Source organism: Phocoena sinus, chromosome 6 (genome assembly GCF_008692025.1).
Source record: "Phocoena sinus isolate mPhoSin1 chromosome 6, mPhoSin1.pri, whole genome shotgun sequence".
Taxonomy (NCBI): domain Eukaryota; kingdom Metazoa; phylum Chordata; class Mammalia; order Artiodactyla; family Phocoenidae; genus Phocoena; species Phocoena sinus.
In genome coordinates this window covers 7967339-7992774 of record NC_045768.1, presented here as the reverse complement: position 1 = coordinate 7992774, position 25436 = coordinate 7967339, and the positions used below count along the sequence as shown (strand labels likewise).

Below are 25436 nucleotides of genomic sequence, written 5' to 3'. Positions count from 1 at the left end.
CATCAGGACAGGTGGCCTCTGTCCTGGGGGAGCCACACAGATACTGACAAGCAACCCCAGGATCTCTGGATGTTCAGAGATGCACAGGGAGCTCCAGGAGCAGATGAGCATGTCCCTCCTCATCTGGTCAGGGAGTCCCTGAAGAGGTGACATCTCCACTGAGGCCTGATGGAGCCAAGCAAAAGCATCAGGGTGGGGACAGGCAGGTGGGCAGGAAAGAGCTCTGGGAAGACAGTGGCAGAGTCAGGGCCCTGTAGGCAGAGCCAAGGCCCTGGGGGCGGGAGGAGAAGCTTCGAAAGGGCTGGGGGTGGCAGGGGCAGGCGCGGCAGGGCTGTGAGGCTGCCTTGGGGAGCTGGGGTTTACCCAGAGGCCACAGCAGAGCTGCAGAAGGTTTCTAAAGTGTTGGGGCAGGTTCCATCCACTGCATGGAGATGGCCTAGTGTTTTCCAGGCAATGGCAGGGGAGGGTGGGGTGTGGGGATGGGAATTGGGGGAAGGGTGTTTACACAACCATTGATCCCGTGTGGGGAAGAGGGCGGAGGGGTCAGAGAGGATTCCAGGTAGAGAGCCTCGGAGGACAATGAGACACTCTCCAAGGTGGGCAAGGCTGGGGCAGGAGCAGCTTGGGGATGGGCCCATACAAATTTGGGCTTTGAGGTACCTGTAGGGCTCTGGCGACCGATGGTGGGAGTGGGTGATGGAGATGGGTGCTCCAGAAAAGGCAGGGCCTGAGAATGGGGATTCTGTACATCCCCCGCCCAGGGTAGAAACCAATACCCCAGAAAGGCAGGGAGGTCCGGGGTGAACTGAGATTAGCTAACTCTGATACCTACACTCCTCCATGGGGTTCCCTATTCTTCAGGGTCCTGGCCCCTCCCCTATACCACACCACACCCTGGAGAGGGAAGAGTGGAAGTCACATGGGAGACTCCTCATTGACAAAGAGCATGCAATTGAGAAGTTGCCCCAGTTCCACAGCTGGAGCAAGGGGGACAGGGGGCAAAGAAGGGGAGGGGCTGTGTGGTAAAGAACCTGGCTTCGAGACTCTGCCTGCCACTGTATGACCTTGAGCCAATCAGTTTCCCTTTCTGGGCCTGGGTAGCTTCATCTGTAAATGGTGGGTGGGAGACCGGGCTCCACTTTTCCAACCATAATCAATGGTCAGGGAGAACCTGGAGGGCCAAACTTGGTCCTCCCACACACCTGAGGTTAGGGAACCCTAGGGTCTCTGTGATTCCTCACCTTCGACCCGGGGGTCCCTAGCTCCCAAGGAGGGTGGGTGCTGGGGCGCGAATGCAGCATCCCTGCTCCCGCTGCACTGCTATTGGCCAGAGATGATCTCACCGCCTCCCGGCCTGCGAGCGCCTGATTGGCGGGTGCGGGGATGCTGCGCTCAGCCGCCGGCGGGGCAGTCATTCAGGCGGGCTCGGAGCGTGTGTGAGCCTGGGGGAGCGCAGAGGTGATGCGCTCCGCGTCCCCCAGGGGGCTCGGGAAGCAAAAGCGCGGAGACCCCGAGTCAGGGTCTTAACCCCTTCTCACCAGCCGGTGCCCAGCAAGTCCCCTCTAGCTCCCTTAAGTCTCGCAACCCTAAGCAAAGCCATCCCCAGATGATGCTCCGCAGAGAGGCGGGGTCCGGGTCCTCCCCTCCACCCCCTTCCGTTTAACCCTTTCACTGCCACGGCGCCGTCCCGCACTGACCGGCCAGATGGGCTAGGAGACCCGCGCCCGGAGCACGCCCGAGCCCACCTAGAGGGCAGGAGGGTTGCAGGCGCTCTGGCCCCAGCCTCGGCACCCGCAGCATCCCCTCAGCTTCCCACCCCTCACTCAGCCTTTGGACCCCGGCCCAGCGCCCCCGGTACAATGGGGAGTCAGGCTGCCCGGGTCAGCCGCAGGGGCCGGAGTGCTCGCTGGAGGACCGGCAGGACGCCGGGGACCTCATCTCCAGGTACCCAACGCCCCAGCTCAGCTCCATCCTGAAGAGGAGGCAGGACCGGAACGGTAGCCTCCGCAGCCCCGAGTCTCGGGAGTGGCAGCTGGACCCTCACCCTGCGGAGCGTCTGGGCGCCCAGAGGTGAGGTTGGGGCGACCCCGCCCCCTCCCGCAGCCCTCAGCCTGCAGCCCGCAGCCCCTGCCTGGCCGGACCCTGAGCGGCGTCACGGGCTGCGGCTCCCCGGCTCCGGGGGCGAGCGGCCAGGGGTCCCAGCCCGGAGCGCCTGGCGGGGGCCGAGCCGCCCCCTCACCTGCACCTGCACGAAGGAGCCGCGGTAGAAGCAGCAGGCGGCGGCCGACAGGGCGCTCCACAGGCTGCACCGCTCGGTCATGGTGGGGCCGGGGGGCCAGGGCCGGGACTGTGCGGGGGACGGCTGCCGGCGGGGCAGGGGCGCGGGACCGACCGGGCTGGGCACCGGCTGCGCTTGCCTCTCGGCGGCGCGATTACCTCATCGCCTTGTCGGGGGAGGAGCGGAGAGGCGGGGCGGGGAGACCCCACCCTCCTGCCGGCCCCGGGAGGGGAGGGGGCCATTGTTCCTCCCTCCGCCCGCCCCCGGCTCCCCGCCCCTAGCCCCCAGAGCTCCAGCCCCGCGCGCCCCGGCAGCCTGTACTCTGGGGATGCTGAACGGGGGACCTGCCAAGGAGGGCTTCACGGGGTGCAGAAGGATGGGGTGGGGACCCCTGGGCCAGCAAGGGAGGGGGGGTGTCCTGCCGCCCCCACTCGTCTCACTCCTCACTGACCCGGAGCGGGCAGAGACTTTGAACTAAATCATATCTAAAGCTGGAAAAATCCCTGTATATGTTTGACCAAATCCTTTGTGGCCTCAGGAAATCTCCCAGAGCCCAGGATTTCTCATCTCTGATTTGGAATCAGGGACTCTGCTGGGAATTGCGGGATATTCCACTGACAGACTTGGGGGGGTGGGGAGGGCAGAGACTCAGGCTCAATGGTTTGGGAATCAACCTGGGTTCAACTAGCGGTGCCCCACCTCCACCCAACCAAGTCCCTTCTCCTGGAGCCCAGATTTACTCATCTGGAAAACACACCTGTGCTGACCTCACAGAACTCTCGTTAGCATTGGCTGAGCTGATGCATGTAAGTTGCCAGGCATAAAACAAGTGCTCAATAAATGCTTGTTATTGTTTTCAAGCTTAGTGTCTTAGAATCTGGACTTTTGGTCCTAGAATCATAGGCTCTTCAGCACAAAGGGAGTCATCACTGACTCTGCATCAGTCAGGCCTGGAGTTCAAATCCTTTTGACAGGCTGTGTGACCTTAGGCAGGTGAGTCCACCTCTCCAGGTCTCACATATTTGATTATTTTCTGTAAATACATCTGAAGCTCTGAGCATGGAGCTTGGAGTTTTATGGTCTTGGAACTTTAGAATCCTTGCCTTAGAATCAAAGTACTCACATCACGATCTGAGAAACCCTGGAGCTCTGGAAGCTGAGTACGTAAGGTCAGGAATGGACTTTTGGTAACCGACTATTGATTCCACCCTCTTCTGAGGCTTGAAGCCACAACTAACATTGCTTTGAGTTCATACTTCAAGGGATTCTTTAATCAGCTCCAGTGAGCAGGTATTATTTCTTTTACAGCATTTTTAAATTACATTTTTCAGCCCAGTAAATAAGGGGAAAATACAAAGCTAATCCTCACAGGGATCTCACTACCATCAGTGATGGGGATCTCATTACCTTTCCAGGCAGCTGGGATTTATGGGGTGCTGAAATATGCCCCTGTGTGGTCCACCACTGGCTTTGGTGCTGGTTCTACCTGAGGCCTCTGTCCCCCCTGTGGTGTCAGGGCTCGGGATGAGGAGCCAGGGCCCAAATCCTGGGAGCAGCTCCTGCTCAACTTGCTACAGCCCTGGGCTGCATTTCCTGGGTTCACTCAAGCTTGCTTTCTGACCACGCCCACACTCTTACCTCTGCCTGGATCACTCTACCACCCATCTCTGCTTATCTTTATCTCCTTTCCAGCTTTCTGTTTGGAGAGAGGATGTTGGTGAATATTCCTGGTCAACTGCAATGGCTTGGCTTCAATGCCTCCTCCTCCAGAAAGCCTTCCTTGATCTCCCCATCCCCAGCTCCTGAGCTGAAAGTCGTCCCCTACCTCTGGAGCTCCAATGGCTTCTTATCTGAGCCTTCTGGGGATGGTGGGGAACAGCAGTGTGAGCACTTCCCACAGAGCTCATTACTAGTCACTTACACGGAGCTTTCCAGGCAGCATCTTGGGTGATGGAATGCCCTGGGGTCAGGAACCAGCCCGGCCTGCTCTGTTCCAGGCCCAGATCTCCCCTTCATGGGCATGGACTCATTGAGCCCATAGCAACCCTGGTTTGGAAGCACCACTGTTACCCCATTTCATACAGGTGAACACTGAGGCTCAGAGAGGTGACACACCCAAAGTCATGTGGCAAATAAGTGGCAGATCTGGGACTAAAATTTGGGTCTGCTAAATTACAAAACACACGATCAAACCATTGTGTGGTTCTGCCCTGGTCCCCACATGGGCCAGGAGCCCTTGGAACACGGGGCCTGGCGCTCCTTTCCCTCTGCTGTGTGTTCCATACTCGGTAGGGGACCTGGCTCAGGGTGGGTGCTCCAGCACGTGGAAGGCCAAGGGCTCTGTCCATGGTCTTGGCATCAAATAAACTTGGGACAGCAATCCCAGCTCTGCCCTGCAGTAGCTGTGTGGTTGTGGGCAAGTCACTGCACTTCTCTGGGCCTCAAATTTCCCATCTGTAAATGGGCACAAGAAAGCCCTCACTGCCCAGTGATGAGGGAAGAAGTCAAAGACCTCATTTATGTAAAGAGCTCAGAAGTGACTCCCAGTGCCAGCAGCCAGCACAGGGCTCTGCACACAATAGGCACTCAAAATGTTATGTCGTGTTATTGTTATCGTTATTATTTCAAAACTGCATTTTCAACCTTCCCAGTGCCCAGGACAAATTAAGCTCATGATCGATGTGACTGTGCCCATTATCTGTGATGAGGAACTGAGTCATCCTTTCCTGCTGCCACCTCCCGGCACCAGCACCACGCGCTCAGAGACCAAGTGGGGTTAGAGCCGGTCTTCGCAAGGAGCCACCCTTGGGGCCCTGTCCAGCTGGCAGCTGGATGGAGTCTGGTAGTAACAAACATTGGGAAGTCCTGAGTTTGGGGCCAGGAAAGAATGATGGAAGGCATGAGAAGAAGATGCTGGGATTGAAAGCAGACCCCACACGCTGCCTTGACTCCTAGACCTTCTCCTCCTGGGAACAGTCGGTGAGATCTGGCTCCTAACCAGGCCAGAAAAGGACTCTGCCCTTCCTGGAAGAGACTCCGGGCCCTCCAGTGTCCCCTTCCGGCCCCTCTTACCTTCACATAGTCCCCGACAGCCTCCGGCTCTCCAGTGGCCCTGGAAGGAGAGAAGAAAAGCGAGTGTTCCCAGCCTGCCTGTCTCCCCAGCTGCCAGCCTCTGCCCACCTGCAGGCAGGAGGGGCACTGCAGCTGATAGCATTTGCTGGAATCTGCTGGCTGGGCTACTCCTCCACTCTCCAGCTGTGCGACCCTGGGCAAGTACCTTCACCTCTCTGAGCCTGTTTCCTGTCTGTAAATCAGGGTAATGATAGCCTCTGCTTCACTCGTGTTTTCTCGAGGACTCTGGGAGCTGATGAATGTTATATGCTTAACACGGGGCCTGCTCCCTGAATTGCTATCTTCGACCAGCTTCAGGACGCTGCACTCCCCTGGTGTTCACTCCCCACCTCCTCCCTGACTCCACAGTTGGTGGCCCCAGGCTGGGCCTCAGCCTCCTTTCCTCCCGCCCTACCCTCATTCCCTAGTGCAGGAGTGACCCACCCAGTGGCATATCATGGTGCCATTGCTGGTGACATTTGGCTGCGGAATTGATCCCCTCCCCTAAGAGGTGGTCAGGATGGGGCCTGGAGAGGCCAGAGGCTGGGGGTGGCTGTTTTTCCCAGGTGCCAAATAGATATCACCCTTCCTCGTGAGGGCTTCCGTGAGCCACTTCCCCCAGTCCTCGGCCTTAAAGGCCCTCCCTTCTCCGATGCAGCCTGGACCTCCCCTTCAACACCAGACTCAGAAACCCAACTGCCTCCTTAGCATCTCCTCTCAGATGTTTGAAGTCATTTTGACTTTCGTATCCAAAGCAGGACTGCCGATCCCCCCCACCCCACGCCCCTGCTCCCCACATCCGATTCCCATCTCAGTTGATGTCAGCTTCATCCTTCTTGTTGCTTTGTTTGGCCCAAAACCCTGCAGTCCTCTGCATCTCCTCTCTCACTCACACTCCATGCCCAATCCATCAGGAAATCCTGTGGCTCTACTTCCAAAATAGATCCTGACCACTTCTCTCCATGTGTCAACCCTGCCCCATCTGGGACGCCCTCTGTGTCCTCTGTGGAGCACACAGCAGCCTTCTCGCTGTGTCTGCCCTCACAGCCCTCTGCCACCCAGGCGGCACTCAAGTGAAAAGCTAAGCAGATCTCGGTGCACAAACCACCCCCAAGCCTCCCATCTCTCAAAGCACAAAATCTAAATCCCACTCCATGGTCTGCAAATGGCTGGCCATGTAATTTATCAACTAAACCAAGACTTTTCTTCCCTTGTGAGAGTAAAGAGGGTGCCATTTTCATGCCAGAAAAACAAGTGCAAACAGGCTCATGTGTTCCCCAACCTACAATGCCCTGTGTGGCCCTGGTGGTATCTGACTGCCCACCTCATCAATTCCCACCCCCAAAATATGCCTCCCTCCCTCATTCTATCCCTCATTCTGCCCCGGCCACATTGGCCTCCTTGCCAAGCCCGTTCTTGCCACAGGGCCTTTGCACTTGCTGTTCCCTTGCCTGGAATGCCCTCCGCCCCACCCCACATCATCACACAGCTTGCCCCTCCCCCTACTTTATTTAGTGCTCTGCTTAATGTCCCCAACCAGAGAAGCCTTTCCTGACCACCCTGCCAAGAATAGTCCCTTGTCCCTCACTCTCTGTCCTCAACCCTGCTTTCTTTTCCTCAATCTCTGCCTGAAACAATCACTTTACATTTATTTGTTGACTCAGTTACCTGACGCCTCCCCTGGGGCACTAACTTTATATAGATAGCTCACAGGTGAGCCCCCACCACGGTGCCTGGCACATGGTAGGAGCTCAAGAACTCTTTATTGCTTAAGGAATGTATGAACAGTAAACCCTCAACCAGTATTCACCACTGTTGTTATTATTAATTCCCTCAACCAGTATTCATCACTATTGTTATTATTAATTCTGTCAGGCTGGGCCCTGGTTCTCTGGCTGGCACAGGCCTCAGTATTGCCATCTGCAAAACAGGGAGGAAAGTCAAACATCAGGGAACTGCTTCCTCAAATACAGAAGCACCAAATTTAAATTTAAATGTGATAAATCTAATAAAATAAATTTAAAACAAAAACAGCTGAGCTAAAAACAAGACAAAACAAAAACTGTGGGTGGAGTATATGTTTCCAGGGCAGAATTCCATGCAGGGTTTCCCCCTGAGGCCAGGGGTTCCTCATTGAGATGCTGTCCGACAGTCCTCCCTGTTCTGACATTCCAGAGTCCCTGGTGCTAGCCTTCCTTCCTGCAAAGTCCTTGCTGACCTCTAACCATAGTCCCTCAAGCTGCAGCCTGGCCCCAGCAGGCTCCCAAAGGTGTTTGGGTTCTCTCTGAACAGCCGAGTTGGGAGTGGGGTGGAGTACAGACCCCTCCCCCTCTCACCACCCTGCTCTTCCTGGGTGAGGTGTCCCATCCCAGTGTTTCCGGCCATTTAGGCCCGGAAATCCTCCCACTGCTGGGAACAGATTGGCCAGGACACTGGGATTACCTAGCACTTCCTCCTGCTTCCTGTCCACTTCCCCTCACACTCTGGGCAGGAGCAGAACCTTGGGGAGGGGGCGCCTGCCCCAAGGAGCAGGTGGGCTGAGGTGGCCAGAGCCAGTGGGGGTGCTCAGGCAGAGGCCCAGGCCCAGGAAGCTGAGGGCCTGGAGCCACCACCAGCACCCATCACCTCTCCCTGCCCCCCTACAACACTCCAGGATTCCTAAGACATAAGGTGACCATGTTGGCTCACCACCCACTGACATCATTTGCCCAGACTATGGCCACCACCTCATCACTGCCTCCCAGCCTGCATCTGTGTCCCTCTGACTTGTTCTCCCCGCAGCAGCCAGAGCAATCCTATTAAAATGAGTCAGCTTAAGACTTTCCTCTGCTCCAGCCCACTGGAGTGAGCCCCAGTTTCACTCAGAGTAAGAGCTGAAGTCCTGGGGACTTCCCTGGTGGCACAGTGGTTAAGAATCTGCCTGCCAGTGCAGGGGACACAGGTTCGAGCCCTGGTCTGGGAAGATCCCACATGCTGCGGAGAAACTAAGCCTGTGTGCCACAGCTACTGAGCCTGCACTCTAGAGCCGCGAGCCACAACTACTGAGCCCGTGAGGCACAACTACTGAGCCCGTGTGCCTAGAGTCCGTGCTCCACAATAAGAGAAGCCACCGCAATGAGAAGCCCACGTACCGCAACAAAGAGTAGCCTCCACTGGCTGCGACTAGAGAAAGCCCACGTGCAGCAACAAAGACCCAACGCAGCCAAAAATAAATAAATAAATATATATATTTTTAAAAAGCTGAAGTCCTCATAACAGCCTTCACACACTGGCTCTGACCACACTCCCCTCACTCACGCTGCCCCAGCCAGGCTGGGCTTCTTGCTGCCTTTTGTTCCCACCTCAGGGCCTTTGCACTTTCTGTTCCCTCTGCGAGAATACTTTCCCTCCAGATATCCACTGAGCTCCCGCCTTTCCCTCCTTCAGGTTTTTACCAAAATGTCCCTCCTCAGTGAGGCCTTCCCTGGCCGCCCATCTGGAAGTGAAGTGTAGCCTCTCAATGCTCCCCACCTCCCCTGCCTTCGTCCTTCTCCGTAGCACTTCATCTGACTTGCCATGCACTATCTCCTCTCACCAGAACATCAGCTCCACAAGGGCAGGGGTTGGGTTCTGCTTAGAATGGTGCCAGGCACCCTATAAATATGTTTTGCTCTGTTTTGTATTTTTTGGTCACACTGCGTGGCATGTGGGATCTTAGTTCCCTGACCAGGGATCGAACCTGTGTCCCCTGCAGTGGAAGCACGATGTGTTAAACACTGGACCACCAGGGAAGCCCCTGTAAAGATGTTTTTGAATGAATAAATGTCACAGCAGCCCCTGCAATCCTGAGGGCAAACTCTAGTTCTCATGGGTCGGCCCACTGTGACCCAGCCCCTGCCAGCCACCCCTCCTCTCTTCCTTAGGGTCCTCCATGCACTGAGGCTTCACACTTCCTCCAAAGAGCTCTACCCGCTCCAGCCTCAGGACCTTTGCACGTGATATTCCTTCTGCCTAGAGGAATTCTCTCCCTTAGAGTCAGAGTAATCCCTACTCAGCCTGCAGATCTCAGTTTGCTTGGAGACTTCTAGAATGTTCTCTCTCCCTTTGTAATGATCAAATCCAGGAATCAAAGCTTCCATCGTAAAAAACTCAGCTCCAGGCTTCCCTGGTGGCCCAGTGGTTAAGAACCCGCCTGCCAGTGTAGGGGACACGGGTTCGAGCCTTGGTCTGGGAAGATCCCACATGCCGCAGAGCAACTACGCCCGTGTGCCACAACTACTGAGCCTGCACTCTACAGCCTACGTGCCACAACTACTGAGCCCGCGAGCCACAACTACTAAAGCCCGTGTGCCTAGAGCCCGCGCTCCGCAACAAGAGAAGCCACTGCAATGAGAAGCCTGCGCAACGAAGAGTACCCCCTGCTCACAGCAACTAGAGAAAGCCCGCACACAGCAACGAAGACCCAACGCAGCCAAAAATAAATAAATAAATAAATAGTTAAAAATAATAAAATAAAACTGAAATACTGTATTTTAAAAAAAATAAAAAACTCAGCTCCATTAATTAATTAATTAATTTCTTATTTTATGGATTTAAAAGGCACTTCCTCTCTAATATTAGTGGTGAAATCAATTAATAAATAATAGTGACAACTGAGCTAAATCAGTTCCACTAATCAGCTGCATTAATTATTTAAATAACCAACCCCTTTCATTGCCTGCATTAGCTGATTTGTTCTTATAACTAGTACCACTTATTGCATACATTAGCTTAATTAATTGAATTAATGATCAGTCATTAGAGTCCATTATCCTTTATTTCCCCAGTGCAGGTTTCGGTCTGAGCTTTACTTTCAGGGTCTCCATCCTGGCCAGGAGGGAAGGGCGAGGCTCCCCCAGGGACCCTGGAGGAGAGGCTGCCATCCTGTTCCACCTTGGCCCTCCCTCACCACAGGCAGCCTTGCCCTACAGAGCCCTGCAGCCTCGCTGCCCTCTGTCTGTCCCCCACTTTGCTCCCTGGGGTGTGGTCATATGGCCTTGAGTGGAGCTTTCCCCAACGTCTGCCTCATGCTTCCCAGCTTTCCCCCTGCCCTCCCCTCTCTGAGCTTCAACTTCCTCATCTGTGAAATGGGCATATTCTAACTGTCTTCCCAGAGGGGCTGCAAGGATCCTATGAGAAGGAAAGGTGGAAGGTTCCTTAGCCCCTGTGGTTCCTCTCGTTGCCCCAGCACCACCCCCCCCCAAATGAAATCTCCCATCCTGCTCCTCCCGGGGGGTTGGGTTGAAGATACCCTCCCTCCTTCATTCCGACTTTCACTCACCCGGGGCAGAGAAGCAACCCTGCTCTACGCTCCTTAGTCCTTAAAGACCCTGAGAAGGGACAGCTGGGGTGGAAAGCCCCATCTCTCTGGGGACACCCAGCCAAGAGGCCTTTGGGATTCCCTGCCAGGAAGGCCCTTGGCTTTAGCCTCTGCCCTGCCCCGCTCCTGTACGATGGGCCACCACCGTCCTGGAGACGTCCTTCCTCCTCTCCGCCATTCTGCGCCCTCAGTCTTCTTGACAGGGGTGAGCTCCCCAGCAGAGCTCAGGAAGGGTCCCAGCTCTGTGAGGAGAGGACAGATCAGGGGTCGCTCATCCCAGGGCAGAGCTGAGGAGTCTGAGTCCCAAGAGCTGCTGAGACTTAACAGCTGCTGGAGACGAGCAAATGGGGAAGACGACTGAATGCCTGTGCAGAAGCCCCGCTTTATAGCAAGGCACAGAGCTGCTCAGACGAGACCTGGCTTGGCTCTGCTTTATTCCTTGCCCGAGGCAGGCTCCCCCAGATGATGGGGACTGCTCCTGGATGGAGATGCGGGACACTGGGGAGGGGAAAGTGAAGAAAAAGAATATTCCAACCAGACCAGGAACCCAGAATCAACATGAGGAAGAGGAAATGAAGTGGGCATGGACAGGGGAAAGACCCTCAGGGGCTCTGAAGAGGGCCCTCAGCTGGGAGGGAGGAGGCTGTGTGACCCTGGGCGAATCCCCCTTGTTGGGCCTCAGTTTCCTCTTCTACAAATGGGTGTGGTGATCGCCTGAGCATCCTGTGTACCGGTACTTCCTCGGGCCAGGTCCAGGTTAAATGCTCTACTTTGTCTAGTCCTCACGATGACCCTGTGAGGCAGGTGCTGTTATTGTCCCCAATTTACAGATGGGGAAACTGAGGGTCAGAGAGGGGAAGGGGGTTTCTCAATGTTGTAAAGACAGTCAGCAGTGGGCCTCTGAGCCGCTGACGTAGCCGACCCCTTTCTTCCCCAGCTCTCACGCCACATACGTCCAGCATTCTGTAAACAGAGTCCGCTAAGGGTTTGAGGGGATGTGGCTCCAGCTGGGGTTGGTGGGGGGACCATCCATCCTTCCTGAGCCAGCGCAGTTCCCACAGCCTCAGGCGTCTGGGGGTCTCAAGGGCTATGAGAAAGTCTCCACAGGAAATGAGAGCCAGGAGCAGCTGGGCCCCTTTGGAAGACAAGGACCAGCCGCCCAGAGTCTGAGGAGGCTGAATGGGCTGAGCCCACCACAGCCCCCCCCCCCCCCCCCCCCCCCCCCCGTGGGTAATCACTACCAGATGCCCGGCAGCTGACGTCACTTTGCAGGGCCGAGAGGGTCGTGGGACTCTGGGGAGTGTTGGGAATTCTTGGACAGGAATCAACATTCCGAAAGGAAATGGTGGGGGGGTGGGGACGGGGGTCTTGGCCTGTTCTCAATGCCTGGCACCAGGGCTGGGGCACGGGCAACACAGGGTGCCCCCGGCCGGGGTGCTCCCTTCTCCACGTCTCAGTTTCCTTCTGAACAGCCCTGGAAGTGGAGTGGAGGGGTCTGGGTCTCTGGGAGGCAGGAAAGGATGTTCAGGTGAGACACTTTACAATGAGTAGGACTGCGGTCAAATCCTCCTTAAAGGAGAAGTCCTCGTAAAACATAAGTCAGAGTGGGGCCTTCCTCTGCTTGAGGCCAGCAACGGCTGCAACTCGCTCAGAGTCAAAGCCAGGTCCTTGCCGGGCCTTCCAGGCCTCACTTATCTGAACCCATTTCCTTTCTGGCCTCATTTCCACCACTCCTCTCCCCAGCCCCCACCTTGCTCTCTGCTGCTCCTCAAACGTGCCAAGGATGCTCCCACCTCAGGGCCTTCGTACCTGCTATTCCTTCGACCTAGTATACCCTTCCCCAGATATCAAGATGGTTTGTTCCCAGTACACTGGAAACTAATATAATATTGCATATCAACTATATTTCAACTAAAAAAAAAAAAGAGGGTCTGTTCCCTCATCTCCTTTGCTCAAACATCAGTTTCTCACTGAGACTTTTTTCCTGGCTAACCTTCCTAAATTGCTACCACCAGCCACTACCCTCCAAGACCAGTTCCCCTACTTGATTTGAATCTTTCTCCGTAGTGCTTTTCTCTTCTGGCTGACCGGGTAACTCATTATCTTGTTTATCATCTGTCTCCCCCACACTGGAATGGGGGATCCTTGAGAGCAGGGTTTTGTCTGCTGTGCTCACTGCTGTCTCCCTAGAACCTAGAAGAATGTCTAGGAATAGCTGCATCTCAGTAACTATTAAAATGAATGAAATTCCAACTCAACTGTGTCATCTGAAGCAAGTTGTTAACCTCACAAAACCTCGATGTCTTCATCTGAAAAATGGGCTCCTATTACCGCCTTTTCAGGGGGGTATGGGAAGTCATTTGAAGTAATGGTAGAGACAGCTCTGAGATTTTTACTTGCAGGAGGTGAAATGTGGCCTAGTGGTTAAGTGCTTGGGCTTGGGAGTTGGTCAAGACGGAATCAAATCTAGGCTCTGACACTTAATCTCTCTGTGACCCCAGGAAAGTCCCTTTCTCTCTCTGAACCTCAGTCTCCTCGCTGGTAAAATGTGGTAGATGGCACCCATTGAGTGTTCCAGCAGGGCCAGCCAGTTGTCCTCTGGTGGGACCCTGGCCTGACAATTCCTATGTGTGTGTGTGGGTGTGGGGTGTTGGGGGACCTCCCTTCCCTCTCTGAGACTCTGCTTCCTCCTCTATAACATGGACTGAAGGTAGAGTGTCAGGGCTCTCTGGACCCACTATTTCCCTGCAGAAGGCTAAGGGTGCCAGGGGATGGGAGCAGACTGGGCTGGTGCTCTCCTTTTTGGGAGCTAAATGCCCTTCATTCCCCTTCTATCGGCCCCTCCTCCCTCCTTCCTCTGCATCCCCCATGATCTCAGCAGGGAACAGGGCACCAGGAAACTCCTGCAGCCTCACCTCTTCCCCTTCCTTCCTTTTGCTCCAGGTGCAACCTGCTTCCCAGGGGGTAGGGGAGGGACACGTCTTCCCCAGCTTACGCTGCTCCCTGAACAGCCACTGGGATGACCCCCTTGGGACACTCAGGGATGAGGCTCCCAGTCTTACTCAGTGGCAGTTCTCAAATGCCCTTGTTCCCAAGCTGGATGGATCCTCAGAGACCATCCCAGGCCCATCTTGGCTGTTGGGGAGATTGAGGCCCAGAGTAGGGCAGGACAAGCCTGAGATCACACAGGCAAAGCAGGTCGCCTGACTCCAGCACAGATCTGGGCTTCACAGGCTCCTAGAAGAAATGTTCAACAATTCCTGGACTCCTACTTGGCCTGGAGAGCAGGTGGGACACTGGGTCCCAGGGCACCAGGAAAGGGCTCAATCTGATCTGCTAACCCCACCCCCCTCAGGACCCCTGGACACTCCAGATGATAAGGCGGGGAAGGGAGAGTCTCCCTATTTCCTTTTAGCTCTAAGCCAGGCCTGATGCCAGAGGCACTGCCAGGACCATCTCTGCCCACAGAGGAGGAAGGCTGGGTCCTAGACTTGGCATTCTCAAGGTGTCTCAATACCTGCTGGAGGGGAATGGGTTGCCTAGTCGTTGAGGGCCTGGTCCAGGAAGGTGGAATTAAACCCTAGCTCTGACTTTCACTAGTTGTGTCAAACTGGGCAAGTAAACCTCTCTTTCCTCATCTGAAAACTGGAGATCGTAATAGTGCCTCTCTTCTGGTACTGTTGTGACCAGAAGATGCCCAACCTGTGCCGGGAGAGGCTGGGGATAGAGTTACACCAAAAGAAAGTTTAAAAGTCCCTGATGTTAAACTCACACCCAGGTTTGTCAGCTGCCCCAGGGGCACGGATTTCCCCCTCAGACAACTCCCGTTCCGGGCGGCGGCCCTCCTCGGTCCCAGCTCGGTCACTCACCCTCTGGGTCCCAGTGCGGGGCACCTTCGGCCCACCGCAGTCATAGTTCCCTGTCTTCGCGGCCTGCAACCCGTGGACCTCCTCTGCCCGACGGCTCCCGCCTTTCTCAGGATACGGAGCTGCAGAGCCTAGAGCAGGACTCCTGGGGAGGAGCCTGGACTGTAGGCCACGCCTCGGACACGCCCCTCTGCCCTCCCTGGGCGCGCTCCACCGCCTACTTCTCCCTCCGGGAAGGACACGCCCCGCCTCGGACACGCCCTCCGCCTGCTGTCTCGCTCCGCCCTCTACCCCATCTGTCAGGTCGGAGCGGGAAGGACACGCCCCCGAGCACACCCCCTCCGCCTCGCCCCGCCCCACTCCGAGGCCAGCTTCCCCAACAGTCCCTGCGCTGCATGGGAAGGCCACGCCCCCTGCACACGCCCATTCACCACCCCCGCCCCGCCCCGCCCCGCTTCAGCAAACCCTCAGCTGGCTTCTAAGACTTTGGTTACCTCAGAACGCCCCCGGAGTTACGAGGCCCGCTATCCTGCATACAATCCTTGCTCCACACCCGAATGAGGCCGAATTTAAGAGGGGATGGCAAGAGAAGGCAGCCTGGAGCAGCCAGAGATGGTGGAAAAGCATTTGTTTTATTCATCATAAACGTAAGCACTCCCATTTACCGAGTTGTTTGTGGTGTGTCAGGCGCTGTGCTAAGATTTTACAAGTATGTTACTCTTGAATTCTCACCACAACCCTACAAGGTAGGTGCTATCGTTGTGCCCATTTATCAGATGAGAAGAGTGAGGCTTGGGGAAGGGAACAGACTTGTCCAAGGTCATGCAGTCAGTAAGAGGCAGCGTCTGGACCGGATTCACTCTGCAGCTTTACAAGGTCCTGCTCCCCACTGAAGGACCAATTACCCCAGCAAACAGAAGCTGTGCTTGGTGTCTCAGGGCACAGTCACTCAAGAGAGGTTCCAGAACCAACCCTAGAGTTACTTTTGCTCAGATTTTTTCCCCCTCTTTATTTCAATAGGTACATCTGACGAGTATGGTTTAGACAAAGGCTCTGAAGGTTGAAAAGCAAGGGACTGGGGGTGCAGGGGTGGTGGTGGGATGAATTGAGAGATTGGGATTAACATATATACACTAATACGTATAAAATAGATAACTAAGAACCCGCTGTATAAAAAAAGAAATAAAAAAAAAGAAATAAACTGGAAAAAAAGAAAAGAAAAGCCAGGGACTCCTTTGGTGGGGGCTGAGGGGGTCTCCCAAGGGCGTTGAAGTACATGGCTGTAGGGCTTAGAAGATGGTGGGTACAATGTGGGGGATAAGTGTGCAGCCACTGGAGACAGGCAGCTTCCTGCTCAAATCCCAGCTCTGCAACCTTGGCTGAGTCTCAGTTTCCCCATCTGTAAGATTGGCGGGGGGCGGAGGGGGCAGGTAATAGTACAATCTTTTGCAGAGTGTTCAGTGAGTAACATTTGTTTTGACACCCAGTAAAATGGGTACTGACTAAATGAGAGCTATTTGTAGTTTTTCATCACTATCTGTATTTTTGTATCAACTCAACACACGCTGTAACCAAGTTAGTTAACAAGTGGTCTTCTAGATCAAGGGGAGCAATGCTGTCCAGCAGAATTAAAGGTGGTGATTCGGGTGTGGGCCCCAGGGCAGGGATCCAGTGATTGGGCTTGGATCCACCCAGTAGCTGAGGGCCCATGCTGGAGGCTGCCTAGGGCTTTGGAGTTGGGGTGGGCGTGGGGGGCGGGGGTGGGTCTTAGTTCAAGTCCTAAGCTTGTCATTTGCTAGATGTGCACCCTGACTGGGGCAGATGACATTCCCTCTCTGAATCTCAGTTTCTTCTTCTGTCATATGGAAATAACAGTATCTTCTCCCTGGGTTTGTTTGTTTTTTCCCTGTTTGTTTTTGTTTTTGTTTTTTTCCTGAGAATTAATTACAAGTGAAGGGCTAAGTACAGTGCCTGGTCTATAGTAAGCACTTGGTTAATGTGTAGGTATGTTTGTGTGTGTGTGTTTTGTTTTGTTTCTACTCAGATGTGTGTGTTGGGGGGTCCTCTCCAGGATCTACTGGTAGGAGGCTGGAGACACCATCCCCGCAGGTCCTGCCCTCACCCTCCCCTGATGGGCACCTACCTTTCTGAGACCACGTTCCTGGGGTCTCGCTCCTCTTCTGTGTCTGCACTGGGGTCCTCAGGTTTCCTCATGGGGCCCACTTCCACTGCTGAAGGGCTGGGTCCCACTGCTGGGGTGTCCTCCACGGCGGCATCGGTCCCCACCACCACCTTCTTGGCTGCCTCCAAGCCTGAGGGGTCAGGCAGCCCTCGGGGCACCACATGGGGCTCAGGGCCAACCTCCTGGGCCTCCTGGGTGGCCTGTTGGTCCTGAACCTTCTTGATGCTGGGGCGAGGCATGGTGCCCATGTGGCTGTACATGTCGCTGGAGCGGGCATAGGCCGGGGGGCTCTTGGGGACTGTCACCCATGTCATCCTGTGTGGCGTCAAAGGTGTCAGCCTCCAGATGGGTCCGGATGCTGGTGGAGGCCAAAGATCGTCTCAGAGTGAAGGACCGAGGAAGGTTGGAGAGACTCCCAAAGCCCTTGAACTTGAAGAACTCTGGCAGTGGGAAGGGGAGGGAAAGAAGTTAATGATATTGCACAGCACTAATAATAATAACAATAAAATGTCTGCGCAGTTCCACTCATTGACGGTCCAAGGAGGGTTAGGAGTTTCACTGACACCCCCTCTAACTGTTATGGTATAATATGGCAGCTCTGGAATTGCAGAGCCCTGGGCTTGAATCCCTTGAATTCCACATCCTAGCCGTGTGACCTTAGGCAAGTCACTTGTCCTCTGTGAACCTCATTCTCCCAACAGTAAAATAGAGATTATAGTACCCGTCTCCTATGGGCAATGGGAGAACTGAAGAAAAGCATGAACTCAGCATGTAAATAACATGCTTAGCATGGTAGCTGACACACAGAGTAACCTCCATAAGAAGTAATGAAGGTGATGATGATCACAATAAATGCCTCTGCATTTGTCAAACATGCTACATGCATTAATTACTTCACTGAATTCTCAACACAACTCCATGACACAAGTTTAATCCCCCATTTTCCAGATGAGGAAATTGAGGTTCAGAGCTGTGACATGACCTGCCTGAGGTCACACAGCGGGAGGCGAAGCGTGTGTGTGTGTGTGTGTGTGTGTGTGAGAGACGTGTGTGTTGGGGTGGGCAGGGGGCGTTTGAATGAGGCTCTGTGCCCCTGAGGTGAGGGTGAAATGAGAAGGGGGTTGTCGGGAGCCTGAGGGTCCCACTCCCTGCGGTTCCGTCCTTCCTGTCAGCTGAGCCTGGTGTTGGGACTCAGGCAGCAGTGCTCGGGTGATACCATCTCCTCGTTTCCGCGGGGGTGCATGTGAGTTCCCTCCTCCCCCGTCCCAGCTGTGAGACTGCCCTTCCTCGCAACCACCACCATCTGACTGACTTCACTACAGCCTCCAGATAAGCAAAAAGGAAAAACCCTGGCATTTGCCACTTCCTCGGCATCCTGTGCCTCCTCAGGTCCTCACAACCATGATGGAATATATCGGTGGGACGCCCCCATCTGACCAGAACAGAAAACTGAGGCCCAGAGAGGGGAAGGCTTGCCCAGGGTCACGAAGCAAGGCTGAGCCTGGACAAGGGCCCAGGGCTCTGGATTGCTGGGTCAGTGTTTCTGGGGCTTTCCTCCCAGTCCTGCCCTCCCCCTCACTTGGTCTTATTCTCTGCCTCCTGACAAATGCTGTCAGAAGATGCTGAGGCTCTGCTCTTAGAAGCTATTGCCGTGGGGCAGAAATTGTGCCAACGACTGCCTTCTTTCTCAGCACTGCTTGTTTTGTCCCCTGGGGACTGGGGGTCTGGAGGAAACAGTAGTGGGGCAGGGAGGGGAAACTGAGGCCCAGAGTCCAGGAACTTGAGATTGAGCCTGCTCAGTAGCCCCATATGACCTCAGGCAAGTGTCTTGGTCTCAGTCTTTTCATCTGTCATAATCCTTGCCCTGTCCACCCTCCTGTGCTGTCAGATCAGAAGAATCAGGGGAAACTGAAGTTTGCTGGCACCAGGAAGGGATCACCAACCTGGGGGAGAAGTGATGGGTGGGTGTGGCCCCTCACTGGTTGCTCTGGGTCCCAGCGTCACTGCTTACGGGGACATGGGACAGGATCTCATGGCACACACCCCTCCCCCTGCCTCAGCCACAGCAACTCCCAGCCTGAGACCCCATGTGAACCAGGCCCAGAGGCAGGGGGTGGACTGCGTGGAGGTCTTCCCTGGCCCAGCCATGAGGTCAAAGGGAGCCAGAGGACACGCAGACGAATGGAGAGACTGAGAGTTGGGGTGGGGAGAGACAGAGAAGTAGAGACGGGCAGAGACAGACAAGAGAAGAACAGAGATGGAGAGCCTAACCAGCTGGAGAGAGAGAGATACCGGGCCAGTGATGGAGAGATGGCAACTGGAAACTCAGAAGCAGAGGCCTCTGGAGAGAGGCAGAGATGGACAGAAAGAAAAACAGAAACGAGGTAGAGTGATGAAGAAGCAAATACAGAGAGGCTGAGATGGACGGACAGACAGAGGGATGAAGGACAGTGCAAACGGCACCCTGCACTCACTGAACTTTTTGCTGGCCTTCTTGGTCCCCTCCGTCATCTTGGCAAGTCGTGCAAAGCCCCCGGCTGGAAGGCAAGTGGCCACTCGAAGCTCTGGACATCAACGTTGAGATGCCTCCCTCACCTCCCCTTCCCCTTTCTCGCGCCCTCTCACTCGCTTCCTCTGTGTATTTTTAAACCAGTGAAACTCCCACAGCCCCACCCTCCCCATCCTCTCTGCAGGGGGCGGAGGCAGGGGCCTCCCCCAGTCCCGGCCCCTGTGGGCCTCCTCCTTGGCCTCGGCCTCGGGGAGGCAGGGGACAGACCGCAAGCGCGTGAGATCTGGAAGGTCTGGGAAATAAACCACAGACTCTGGGAACAGAGCCCACTGGGCTGGGGGCCTCTGGGGACCTGCCAACAGCTATCAGGGGGTCTGGCCCGCAGGCTGGGAGGGTGCAGGGAGTCAGACCTGAGGGCAGGGGGTTTTATTCTAAGCCTCAGTGCTGGAGGATGCACTGGCAGCAGTGGATAGGAGAGTGCCATGGTTTGGCCTGTGGGCTCTGGGACCCCCCAGACCCAAATTCAAGTCTTGGCTGGCTGCTTTGTCACTGTGTGATCCTGCACTAGGGGACTCACCTCCCAGAGCCTCAGTTTCCTCTCTGTGAGTAGGGGGTATTTGCAATGCCCACCTCACAGAATCCAGTGCTTGGTGCAAAGCCTGGCACAGAATCAGTGCCCACTACATTCCTTTTCAAGCTAGCAGGGACATGGCGATAATTTAGTCCACCACCCCATTGTACAAAGATAGGAAAACCGAGGCACAGACAGGCAGAAGGATTGCCCCAGGTCATATAGCGGGTTGGTGGCACAGACTGGGTTACAACTTGCCCTTTCAGGCCCCTTAACCCACAGCCTGGTGTTTTTCCACCCTGCAACCCCCGTGTGTGTGTGTGTGTGTGTGTGTGTGTGTGTGTGTGTGTGTGTGTGTGCTCACATGGACAGGGCAGAGATGAGGAAACGAAACCTCTCCTACACAGGTTGTCCCTGACACCTGTGGAGGCTTTCAGCAGCTGCTGGGGGGCGGTGCAGCTGAAAGACCAGGAGCTTCAAATCCTGGCTCTGAGGGCTGCTGACAAGTTACTTCTGCCTCTGAAGCCTCAGTCACTTAATCTCTAGAATAGGCACACGTGCAAGGTATGCAGTCAACTCCCAGAGGCTCCAGCATGATTGGACATTATTATCCTGGCCCCAGGGCTGGCAACTGGGGCTGTGATAGGGGAAGTTCAAGGTCAGATGGGGCCCATCCTGCATCCTCCATAAAAATAATGACTACTAACAGCTAACATTTTCTGGTCACTTAGTATGTGCCGCCACAGGGCTCAGTTCTTCTGCCCTAACAGGCAAATGTTGTTTCTCTTGTCCTCATTCTACTGATGTGGAAACTGAGCCCCGCCCCCCGCCCAAAGTCAAGTTACCTGGAATTGGGATCTGCCTGTCCAGCTGTGGAGCCTGAGGTCCTAACTTCCACACTCCTAGCTCCCACCATCCTCTGGCAGCTGGATGATAGACCTTGGTAGGGGAAGGGTCTGCTGAACCTTCTTGATGGGATGAGGGGGAACCTGAGGCCCTGGGGGGAAAAGGGACACAGACTGTGAGACAGAGGCAGCAAACAGGCCTGGATGGGACAGGTGTTCAAAGTTCAAATGAAAGGATGGGATTTCTGGACCATGGCCTTAGGAGGATAAGGAGGGTACAACTCCAGCTCCCTCTACTGAGCACTAACCATGAGCCAGGCATGGAGCTGGAAGCCCCTACAGATCGTCACAGCCCTGTGAGATGATCCTGGTACTGTCCCATTTCACAGATGAGGGAACTGAGGCTAAAGAGGAGCAGAGACTAGACAGACAGATACCCAGGTGTTCTAACTCCCAGGCCAGTGTCCCTTCCCATCTCTGGGTTGTTGTCAGAAAAGGGAGAGGGGCCTGTGGCCTGGTGGTAGCTGGGGGTCTTCCCTGTGGGAGGTGGAGGGTGGGTTCCCCAGCTTCTCTTCCAAGAGGCAGTCACAGTGATTTGGGCTAACTGCTGAGGCTGTGGCATCAGCCACTGCTGGCTTCCTGGCCAGGCCCACTCCCGACTTGCTGTGTGATCCTCCATAAGAGACTTTACCTCTCTGAGTCTCAGTTTCCTCATCTGTGAAATGGGGTCACAGTAGCCCCCACTTCCTGGAGTTGTTGGGAAGACGAAAGGAGCAAATGATGACCCGGGCCAGTACACTATGGCCTCAGCAAACGCTGGTGGTTGCTGCTGAGGGATGGGGGTGGTTCAGGCCAGGGGCAGACTGGCACAGGCCAGGAGAACCCCAGGGCAGGCACGTGGTGTGAAACCTGGGAGTCCCAGCCACGACGAGTCCCTGTTGCCGTGGTGGAGGGGCCTTGTCAGCGCCAGGCTGGCCCTGCCGTTGGCCCAGGTGCCAGGGCAGTTGCTGCATCCCTGAGAGGATGAATGGGGCTCAGTGTGGCAGCTCCGCTGAGCTCAGAGCCCTCTTTGTGCTGCCTCAAGTGGCCGTTGGGAGTGTGGCTGGGGACCTGCTGGCGGGTGGCTGTCCCCCAGGCCCTCCTCAGCCAGTGCTGGAGGCCAGCCCAGCCCCACTCTGCAGCACTGAACACACAAGTGCTTTCCCACCTCCAGGCCTTTGCTTGGGCCGGACCCGCACTCGGAATGCCACTTGTCTCTCCACTGGCTCTATCTTTTGCCTCCACTGAGTCCCTGAGGTCTGATTGAGCCATGGTGCCCCAGGAACCCTGCTCTGATTTCTGTCCCCTCCCTCCTTGCCCTCCTCCTCCCAAGTCTATGACACAGTCGTCTGCAATCTGACCAGGTACTATCAGGGATTGGAGGCTTTCAATGTCATAGTCAAAGGTGTTGGACCCAGGCAAACCTGAGTTCAGACCCCACCTCGGGCAAAGTCACATCAACTCTCTGAGCTTCATTTTTCTCATCAGTAAAACTGGACAAATACAACATCCCTCACAGTATCCTGTGGCAACGAAACAACACGTTTATACTGAGTTATCATCTGTATTACATTCACTTTTGTCTTTATATGCATGTTCCAAACAGACCTCATGCTCCGTTGAGAGAACTGGCCTCATGCATCCATACTGGCCTCAGGCCTGCTGTAGCACTCAGTAGATACCTTTCCCCAGCTTGACTCAGTTGTCTTATATTGGGGGACAAAGAGACCTGGCTTTGAATCCCACCTCCATAGCTCCCTCGCTGCGTGGCCTTTGGCAGGCCACTTCACCACTCTGAACCTGTTTCTTCTTCTGTAACTTTGGCCCCATAATAACAACTTCCTAAAAGGGGTGCTATAAAGTTCTAGGGGTCTGACACATAACAACACGGGGCTGGGCACAGTCAGTACCCAGCCGGTGTGGGCAGAATGTCCATGGGATTGCAGGGCTGTGGGCATCACACAGCCACTCTCTGTCCTGTATCCCCCTATCCAGTGACCCCTTGTCTCCCCAGGCAGACCGGCAGCCAAAAGCACCCCACCCCACGAGCCTTTCTTCTTCTCTCAATATGCCCCGTACCCTGTTCCTACTCGGGGGAGGAAAACAGAGGGTCCAGGCCAGGGTCAAACAGCTGGCCAGTGGCTCCCTTTCCTACTCTGTGCCTCAGTTTCCCTAACTGCTAAATGGCAGCAGGACCAGAGGCTCTCTCAGAGCCTGGTCAGTCAATCGGCAAACATTCCTGAGTATTGGCCACATGCCCTGTTTTGCCAGCTTAGCTGATCATGGAAACAGGAAACATTTCCCTCAAACCAGCAAATCAGAAGTCAAAGTCAGTGAGAAATTGTCTCTGGCTAGGACCCAATTTCTTCTCACTTTCACCTGGGCAGCCTTCTGAAGGGCTTCTGACTGCTCCTGCCTGCATTCCTCCCCAAGGAAGGGCTAAGGGCCTGAGGCCCTGGGGGGAAGTGACTGGCAATGTCAGGGTTCAGGCCAGGGATGGTGGGGTGGAGGAGGTGACACCACCGGAACTTTTGCTGAGGCCTCTGCCCACAGGATGTGACTTAGGGAGGGCTCATGAGAAACAAGTAGGGGCCCCAGCCTGAGAGTCTGATGGTGGAAGCCACACAAGCCCATGGCAGACCTACCCCCTCCAATGCTACTATCCCCTCCCACACCTCCCACCGGCATCCAAGGCACCCAGCCAGTGGTGCTGTGACAAGACTGTGCCCTAACTCCACCCTCAGCCCAGATGGGTGGGGTCCTGACATGGGTAATTGCTTGGGGTTGGCACCAGACTGACCTGGTTCAAATATCAGTATGGCAACTGGCCAGTTATTTGACCCTGGCCAATGATGGCACTTCTGAATTTCAGTCCTTCTGAGTACAATAGAGGTAATAATAGTGTAATATTGCTGAGTGAGGATTGAGATAATTCCCATAAAGTGGGAAGCGTACAGCTTGGACCATTTATTTTCCCTTGATAAATTGTACTTACTACAATTGTTATTTTTTCCCTCCTTGCCCTCTGCACCCCCAATTTAGCCAATGGCCACTCTGCTTCTAATAGTGTGCCCGTGAAGCTGACCCTAGATCACTCCCTGACATGCCTCAAACCCCTGCTGGTCTACACTGCCTTCAGGAGAGTGCTCTCTGCTCCTCATCTGACCCTCAAGACCTTCCCTGGAAGGGTCCCCCATGGCAGAACAGGGTCTCTTGGGACACCAGGATCACCAGACCCATTCCTGACTGCTCCTACAAGGAAGCTTCAAGGCCAAGCCATGTGAGCTAAGAGGTGGAGAGCAACCGGGGAAAGGTACTGGGGTGCAATCAGAGAGCACAGCCCCGAAGGCAGGGAGGCCCAGGGGGTAGGAAACAGTGTGGCCACAACCTACAAGGGAAGATGGAAAGAGCCTCAAATGTCACAATTTTGTTTTTCCTGAAGACAGTGGAGGGAAATACATACAGACTCCGCTTCAGAATGATCTGGCAGGTGCTCTGAGGGGGACAGATGGAGAGGGCAGACTGGGGAGGACAGGACTCAGGATCCATTGGCAGAGGACTGGAGAGGAGGGGCAGATTGAAGAGGTGCAGAGGAGTTGGAAAGACAGCCTTGTTGGGGGCTGGCTTTTGAGTAGGGCTGGAGGAAGAAAGAGGAGGCTCCTGGAGCCAGAAAGGTATCAGAAAGATGCTGGGGAAGGGCCAGGGTAGGGAAAGGGGGCACAGGACCAGAGAAGGAGATGGGTGAATGGTGGGCTTTGTGCCTGGCACATAAGGATAACAGGCCTCAAACAGCACGACTGCTGTCCTGGACAGACTGTAAATAGCCTGAGTCAAGAGAATCCTCTTCAGACTCAGACAAGGTTCGAGTCCCAGCTTTGTCACTGTGTGACCTTGAGCAAATGACCTCATCTCTCTGAGCCTCAATGTGCTCTTCTGTAAAATTGGTTAGTGATCCTGACTATGGGGCTGTTGATTCAGGATTCAGCAGGAACGCTCAGCACTCCCTGAGCACACAACGGTGTAGAGTAAATGCTAGCTACTTTTGTGACTACTGACCCGGGTCACGACCAGCTCGAGCTCAGCTCAGGGGGGACGGGGGTCCTGTGAGTTTCATCCCTGCCTCCCTGAGAACAGGGGGTCCAGGGATGGAAGGCCTGGGCTTTGCTCGCTCGCCGCCTCCAATGTCGCCGCGCCCCCTGGCGGCTGTCAGTTGCCATATCAACGGCGGGTGGCAGGGGCCCGGGGAGGCGGCGGTGGCGGCCGTTCTCTCCTCCCCAGGCCGGAGGCCGCTCCCTCGGCACCTCCCGCCTTCGCCTGTGAGGGGCTGCACCCCGAGCTGGGGAGGAAAGGGCTCCCCGCGGCAGCTAGCATGTGTAGGTAAACTGAGGCACGCGGCGAGTCGCCCCGCAGCCAGGTGTAGAGCGCGGGGCCCCACCTCCGAAGGCGGAGGAGGGGCCGCGGGCGGTGACGCGCCGAGGGCGGCGGGCGGACAGGGAGCGGGCGGCGGCAGCGGGCGGCGGCGGGTGGCGGCGGGCGGCGGCGGCGGCGGCGGCGGGCGGCGGCGGGCGGCGGCGGGCGGCGGCGGCGACAGGCGGCGGCGGCGGCGGCGGCGGCGGCGGCGGCAGGTGCGGCCGCGAAGGGTGGGAGGGACGAGCGAGGGGGCGGGAGGAGGGGGAGGGGAGGGCGAGGCTGGGGCA

The 25436-nt window shown here is 55.6% G+C and overlaps 1 protein-coding gene across 1 annotated transcript in view; it reads right to left on the bottom strand.

Moving 5' to 3' along the window:
• The window catches only part of SH2D3C (SH2 domain containing 3C), a 31697-nt gene extending 12309 nt beyond the window's left edge, over positions 1-19388 (bottom strand). Inside the window, 4 exon segments of the mRNA XM_032635868.1 lie at positions 5351-5390; positions 16737-17080; positions 17082-17215; positions 19250-19388. Of these exon segments, the coding sequence (XP_032491759.1) occupies positions 5351-5390; positions 16737-17080; positions 17082-17215; positions 19250-19286 (555 nt within the window). The 5' untranslated portion in view covers positions 19287-19388.
• Positions 19389-25436: the final 6048 nt, after the last annotated feature.